The sequence below is a fragment of the Triturus cristatus genome, chromosome 2_1, assembly GCF_964204655.1.
Source record: "Triturus cristatus chromosome 2_1, aTriCri1.1, whole genome shotgun sequence".
Lineage (NCBI taxonomy): Eukaryota > Metazoa > Chordata > Amphibia > Caudata > Salamandridae > Triturus > Triturus cristatus.
Window position 1 is genome coordinate 126,364,468 of NC_140581.1, and position 8,112 is coordinate 126,372,579.

Consider the following 8,112-nt stretch of genomic DNA (forward strand, 5'->3'; position numbering starts at 1 on the left):
AAGTGCCATGGAAGTGTTTGTTGAGGACCAGACTGAACACAATTGATTCCAATATATGGAAACAAGCGCCTTGAAAATGATGTGAGATGTTGGACGCTGGTTAATGGACATGCCTTTTGATGGTGAAAGCACAAATATGCTTTACACTTCTCCATCTCCTTATCAATACATCAAATGCTGAAGTCTAGAATCCACTACTTCCTCAAACCTGGAATGATCCATGTCTCAGCTTTTCTTTTCCCTCCGCGAGGGGCAGGGGGAGATACCCTAGCACGCCTCAGCAGTCCTCTTTATTGCCAATGTACCTCCTTTAATGTTTTTTTTGCTCAGTCGCGAGTCCTGATTTTCGGATGGGTCGCATCCATGTTAAAAGCATCCCAGACCAGTTGGTCTTAATAATATTTCCATTGGAGTTCACTACCTGCTCTCCATTGCATCCCCATCCTCCGTTCCACCGTATGGGCACCTTTAGGGACGAAGCAGAAAACGTATTTTGCAGTCTTCTTGGCTAACAGATATTAAGTGGGGTATGAAGAATGGTGTAGTCTCTCACTTTCCTGTACCTGAGTTTCCCCAACAAGGCCCTGTGAAAGAACAAATTCAATAGGGTGAATATCGGTGATGCAGATCCTGCAAGCCCTGTAACTTCAGGATTGGCTGATCTCACTGGGCCTATTTTCATCTTCTGAAAAGTATTCTTGACAGTGCTTTGAGGATGGTGAGAATGTGTCTATTTAAAGACTTCCCATTTCATGGAAGGATCAGACAGGTACCCTCAAGGTGTTTGTTTTTTCCCTTATCGGAATGCTAGTCATAAAAGCTAATGGAAAGGTAGGGTTCTTCCTCATCCTCCAACCCTTCGTCTGATGTCCCTATCCCCTATAATCGGAGTTTTTTCTCTGCGTTTTGAAAGCGATTCTGTTTCCTCATTTGTCCGTCCATGATGCATTACTCAAGAAAAGGTCTTTAATCCCTCCAGCCAGTGTTATCAATGTTCTCCCTGCAGCACAGTTGTTTTAGCCTGGGGTAACACTGTAGGCAGCTGTTTTTCTTCATCTTGTGCAGCTTGTCCTATCATATATTTGTTTGAACCCTAATGCCTGGCTATGTACGAGATGTCTTCAGAGGAGTGTCAATGCTCGGTGCAACTAAGCTTGATAATAGATTCACTGTCCCCAACCTTGTACACAGACTTTCTGCTCATAAAATCCTTCTTAGAAAAATCGCCTTGGTCTATTTCCCGCCCTCTAGGAGCACACTGCTATGGATATCAGTCACAACATTGATCTCTGGCACTCTTTTAAGGCAACACTCAATCCTTGTGCATACACACAACCAGTTGAGTGGCATATTTAGAGTACTAAAATAATTCTCAAAGTAATGTCCTCAATTGCATTTTTTCAGAGTGTTTTTGATAGATTAGAATTTTCCCTCCATCGTGAATTTAAACCGGAGCATGTCCCGTGTTCTATCTTGGAAGTGGCTGATTTATTTTTCCTAGTCTGTTTTCTTAAATTCTTTTTTTAGTCCAATTGGAATATGTTTTTTAGAAGATGAGTACTATTAATTTCTCATCCTAGGTGCTTAGAAAAATTGTTCTAACTCATTCACAGATACTGATTCTTTGTAGTTCTGGCAGTGCGCATTGGATGCTCCTGATTGTGTTGGCGCTGGTGAGACCTCTAGTTGTTTCCATGTGCCCCTAGAAGGTGAAAAGATCTGGACCACCTTCGAGTCTTTCAGATTTGGAAAATCAATTCTTGTGTGCTTGGTTTCAGGAGTCTTGATTTGGAGTTTGCAAAAGAGACCGAGTTAGTCCATAACATAGTAGCATTCTTGCTTATGAGTTTTGCATCCAGAGTTGACTCTCAAGTAGCCCAGGTTTCCCCTGGAAACATATGCTACAGATATTAATGTAAATTTCTTTCTCCCTTCCATTACTTATTGCTCTGCAACCTTCTTTGTAAGGATGAGCCGGCTATTTACTCCTGACGATTAGGAGTATTAAGATCCTATGGTGGAGAAGAAAAGGTTATGATCCGTAACACCTATCCCTCACCAGGGCTATCTTCTTTAAAGTCATAAAAACAAACCCCCTCCTTCCCACTATGTAGCCAACTGATTGATAGCAGTTTTTGATATCATCCTATGTATGTCGGTAAACCAGCAAAACGACATTAGGGATCATTTGCCACTCTGGTGTACGCTGGCACTTTGGTGGTCTTGGGTGTCTTGGCAGTGCAGTTTTTCCTAAATGAGAAATAGCATGCTTATAAAATAGTGGTTCGAAAAGAAGTGTTTGTTATAAAGTTCTATTTTCGATATGTTTTTTATTGTATTAAACAATAAAATATAAAGAAATGGTGCCTCTGCATAGACATGGTTTATGGTTAGAGAGATTTTCTTTTTACTGAAGTGTTTCAAGCTCCACCCATGATGGAGAACTGTGTTGTGGGTAAGTAACATTTTCGTATTGCAATAGCTTTATATATATATATATATATATATATATATATATATATATATATATATATATATATATATATATTTCAAAAACTTGTGTCCGCTGCTTAGAAACGCACTCAATGAGGAAGCAGGGCCCCGCTATTGGTAACAGAGTCCTTTATTAAAGTACAAAGCCGGCATGTATTTCCAGATGTAATCCAAGATAAGCCCTACGCGTTTCGCAGCTCCTGCCGCTTGTTCACGGGCTGGCGTATGGATTCAGGCAGATTTGCGAGAGTGCGTGCAAACAGTTCATTAAATACCCAATTATCGTCCCCAGGTGGGTTACTTAGTAAGTACATCGCAATGACATCTGGGATTTGCAGTTTTGCTCTCGCATTAGTGTTCACCTTTAAGTGGGTTCCGCCCTTCACATTATTTACGTGCATGTTAAAACCTCCAGTAGGTCTCTGTATAAGACAGCCGGTTTTAGTTACACTGCTGTGAGGTACTTTTACTTTCGCAATGGCAGAATGAGAAGTTGAACAGTGTAACTAAATCCGGCTGTCTTATACAGAGACCTACTGGAGGTTTTAACATGCACGTAAATAATGTGAAGGGCGGAACCCACTTAAAGGTGAACACTAATGCGAGAGCAAAACTGCAAATCCCAGATGTCATTGCGATGTACTTACTAAGTAACCCACCTGGGGACGATAATTGGGTATTTAATGAACTGTTTGCACGCACTCTCGCAAATCTGCCTGAATCCATACGCCAGCCCGTGAACAAGCGGCAGGAGCTGCGAAACGCGTAGGGCTTATCTTGGATTACATCTGGAAATACATGCCGGCTTTGTACTTTAATAAAGGACTCTGTTACCAATAGCGGGGCCCTGCTTCCTCATTGAGTGCGTTTCTAAGCAGCGGACACAAGTTTTTGAAATATATATATATATATATATATATATATATATATATATATAGAAACAGTATATTTTATTTAGGAAAATTATGTAGAAGTAGATGAACTGCTTTCAGCTGAGAATGTTTTTTCTTCTCCAAAAATGCCAACTTGAGCTGTCGTTAGTATTGGCCTGTGCAATTGCAAAATATTCTATGTATAGGCACCAAAGAAGAGATCAAGACGCTCTGAGGGTCCCTGAATTACTTGCAAAAGGCTTATCCCCATTTATGGATCCTTTGGAGGAAACCTTTGTAATGTCTTCGAGCTTTGGTTCTCCAATAAAACTTTTAGTTTTTAAGGCATTGAATAATGCATGCTAATGTGTGGCCCAGCACCCTATGGTCATTTACAGTTCCAGGTATCTGAGGTGTCTTTCCATTCAGAGAGTCCCGGTTGCTCCTCCTGAGTTCATTACTTTGTTGTACCAGGGATATGGCCCTGGCAAACCAACCACTCACTAGTAACACGAAGGGACCAGATCATGGAGAATTGAGACGATCAGTCCCTATTTGGTGGTGTTCAATCCAAACGCTCCCTGCAATCAAACAATTGCTGGTCTGTGAAACATGTGCATTTATACCCAATCCGCCAGGCCCATTTAAGGGGTGCCTGGCCTTGCATTCTCTCCTATTTCCCTCTGTTTGTCTGGTACTCTCCCTTCACAGAAATTCAACAACTGAAATGATTCCACCTAAATAAAAAAAATTGTAAAAAAAAATTGGGGCAGTGAAGATATGAATTTGCACTTGTCATGGAATCAAGCCCTGTTTAAAGCATGGAGCGTATATTGTCCATGTACATCAATTTGCTTCTCAATAAAACCTTAATGGGCTGATCTGGAAAGGAAGGCAGTGATCCCTGAGGCTTTTTCGGGTGCATCATCGAAGAGTTTATATTCGGTTGAACACACGCAATTATGTACCTCGACTTGATGCATCTTCCGTGCCAAGGCTTCAGGGTGGAGGCGTGAACTTTCCATTTGTGCATGTTTTGTAACAGAAGTCTGGGAACCACAATCCTAATTGTCGAGTTTGGTCTTCTGCATGCTGAGCACGATTAATTAAAAGTAATGCACCTCAGGAAACTGGATGATTGGTTTCCATCAAGATGCAACTCGCAGTCTGACCCAAATCTCGATGTAGCTCATTCCTCTCTTTCTCTCTGTTCATGTTTTACAGACTACCAACGTCAAAGGAAGGATGATGGAAGTGCGAGGTACAGAGTCTGTAATGGTACCCAACGTGGAGGCTGTTGTCGAAGACTTTGAGATCATGGGGGCCGGTCTGGTCCGAAAAGTGGAAGCCAACACCGAAAAATGGAATATCTAGACCAGGGCCTTACAGAATCGTCCATCTTGCATATCTGTAGCCAGTGCATAAGACCAATTTGTGGAAATACTTTTTGATTAATGATTATATATTTCCTTGGACTGCCGTATGCATTCTTTTTGTATACAAATGTGATTTTATAAAGAAAACTGTGCACAAAGTCTTCACGAGAAAACCGTCTAATCAAGTAGGAACCTCTTTGCTCATGAAGTTCATGCTGGAGACCATCTTGGCTGGGAAAACTGTATCCAGATGTTCACATCTGTTCTGCCCTGTCACGATCTTGGGTGCCAAGTGACAAAAACATAACAAATAAAGCGATCTTGCTTTATCGAACATGCTACTGCAATAAATAAAAGCAAGATAGGTACATGTATGCATTTTTCTTTCAGTCCAAACAAATCTTGCCTTGAACAGTAAGCATAGTTTTCCCAAAGGCTATGCAGTCTGTGAGTTTCAGGATGTTTTATCCTGCTGCAGGTATAGGCTACGTTTAAAGAGGTGCGGCGTGGTCTCGCTTGACCCGTTTGTTGGAGCCATCGGTGGCTGTCTATTGAGTGTTTGTATTTCCACTCCCACAAGTTTACTGTGTCATACCATATTCTCAACAGTGATACTACAGAACTTTGAAGAAGCTAATGGCATGACGGTATTATTGTTGGGGCTAGGTTGAGCCTTGATCTAATCTGTGACAAGTAGAAGACTTGTGTGGATAATCTCAGAATCTTAGAGGAGTCCCATAGTCTGCTGAAAAGGCTGTAAGGCCAAGCTAATGTAAGGCTGTGCATATAGCAAAAGAGCTGATGGAAAAAATAGGGAGCAAGATGTTGCCTTTTTAGCGTAAAGCTGCTGTCAGTTTCAGAATACCTCAGATAATCGAGTCAAGGTCATTGATATAGAAAACACTGTGTAGGATTAGAAAGGTAAACCCAGAGAACGCGACAGAAATAAGTGCTCTCGAGTCAATCATTGAAAGTGCAATCAAGATTTAGAAGGCACCGAGTTCAGAGGAGTGCTCATTATCTATGCGAATAAAAGCCAACTCCTTGTATCTAGCTATACACCTGTGGTGAAATAGTGCTATTTGCCTCTTTAACTTGGGATACTTGTATCCAAATGTTTCTCATTTATGGATATATTTTTCTCATACTATGATACTTTTGGTCATGCCCTAGCTGCCATTTGCAGTTAACCAGTTCCAAAGGATTTCAGCTGGATCCAGTTGTAGTTTATGGGACATTGAAATAAATATTACCAACAGAACAAACCAGAGAGCACAGTTTAACTAAAAAACTACAAAGTCAAATCAAACAACACTGGTGTGCATCAACAACAAGATTGAAAATGCATCTTCGTTGACCAAAAACTAGTCAACAGAGCTCTGTGATTGCAATTTAACACTGATAAGGTAGAAATTTCGCTAGATACTACAAGAAGTAGTGCAACTCTTCCACTTTGATATTACTCACAAATCTGAAACGAGATCAGACCTGCAGGCGTAAGAGATCCCCCTCAAAGAAGGGAAGGGTCCATATACGAGGACTGGGCGTCGACACTCACAGGAGTGTGCCTCCCATAAACACAGGGAGTGTTACCGACTACTATTGGAGGAGGGATGCTGCTTGCATTTACTCTCAAAGGACACAAAATCTCTACGGTCATTCCTTTATGAATCCTTGGAAGAGGTTGTCATGGCATCTACAGTGCTCCTTAGTGGATATTATAAACAAAATGTGTCACCACATATAGAATGATTGTATCCTATTAGGCGTCAATAAATCCATATCAAATCAAAACTGTATGAAAGATGTCGAACTCCAAGGTTTCATTTAAAAAGCTTTAAAGCCAAAACCAGCTAACACAGGTTTTGGGGTAGCCTTCTTTATTTGAGGCTCAATGTTAATTCTTGGCTAAATCGCTATCTTTCAATGATGTGCATGTTTGCTTGGAATCCAATCGTTTTAACACAGTAGATCATGCTGTAATAGTACCTTCTATTACTCTTTATTTTTACTTCCCATATTAATTGTATCTTAACTATTTTTCCCCCCTTCAGTTGGTTTCAGGAGAATATAGATTCCGTTCATAGGTCGCAATTCGCTGGGATTTAGCGATGATGTATTATTGAGCTTAGTTAAAGAGGGTTACCTCGCAACATGTGTTGGCTGGTTTTGATTTACAGATATAGGTCCCAAAATGACATGGCTTATACCAGGTCATGACTGTCACTGACAGATGTCGGTCACAGACACCCACAACTTCTGCCTGTGGTGCCTCAGTACCTCACACAACTCTGAGTTGTATCCTTGTTGTGCAGACTTGAACCGCAAGGCCATCTAGACTGTGAGACCAAACTTGCCATCGCCAAGCTCTGTAGGAAGAAGCTGTCCTGATCGAAGGCGAGGATGCAGACACGCTCTTGTTCCCGAGACGGCTCACACAAGTGTTCGAAATCGAAGTCACAGCGCTCAGGTAAGTCCAGAAAGTTGCACAAGAAACACAAAAATCAGAATCTGGATTTCCGACATGCATTGTAATGGGGTTGCACAACGCTTCAGGTACCTCTAGGCCACCATGCTGTTCCACTGAATGAACTCCTGAAGTGCTTCTGCTCAACCTCCTTCCCCAGCGGACAGCAACAGTGGACCAAAATCTTTGGTATCCCACCAGATCCCACTGGCACTCCTTCAGGTCCTAAGGATCTGAGGCGACTGCCAGTCGGACCCACGTCGGTGGCTCAAACTCCCTTCCTCAAGACCAACTGCAATTTCTCAAGCACGCCCATGAAGTTTAGGGACAGCCTTGCTCTGAAACCTCAGTCATTAAACACCATGTATTTGGGCTCCCAGACTCTAAATAAACTTTGTGTTTAGGAATCACCCTGGCTGAGAAAATGATTGTGGCTTCCCAAAACGAGAAAATATGTGTCTCACATGGATAAGGTGCCCTGTCTGAAAATGGAAGGGAAGATAATGTAAGAGTTTGTTGACTTCTTTCTCTGGCTGACCACTATCACATCATAATGGCTTGCCATGGTTTTCACCTCTGGCACAAGTGTGACATCTATGCTGGTTACAGAATGCTCCAAAGAAGAGAACCAGTTCATTCTCATCCTGTGCAGGGGTGGCATGGAACAGAAACTGAGGAAAATTGGGTGCCCTTATTTACATGCAACTATGTCCACGAACTATGAAGTGGCCAAGCAGCAATTGTGGTTCAAGCCGTCAATACTTAAAGCCAGAGGTCCAAGACAGTCATTGACCTCTTTCATGGGAAGAACCTGCTCAATCGGACGGGCGCGGTACTCCAATAGCACAAGACTGTCACAAGCAAATCCCAAGTGCCATCCAGTTAGTATGGCCCAAACATTCTC

General features: G+C 41.9%; 1 protein-coding gene across 1 annotated transcript in view; it reads left to right on the forward strand.

The window, feature by feature from the left end:
• The window catches only part of NOL6 (nucleolar protein 6), a 530,178-nt gene extending 525,069 nt beyond the window's left edge, over nucleotides 1–5,109 (forward strand). The window contains exon 26 of the mRNA XM_085628873.1: nucleotides 4,590–5,109. Coding sequence (XP_085484999.1) covers nucleotides 4,590–4,739 — 150 coding nt within the window. The 3' untranslated portion in view covers nucleotides 4,740–5,109. The remainder of the gene's footprint in view (nucleotides 1–4,589) is intronic.
• Nucleotides 5,110–8,112: the final 3,003 nt, after the last annotated feature.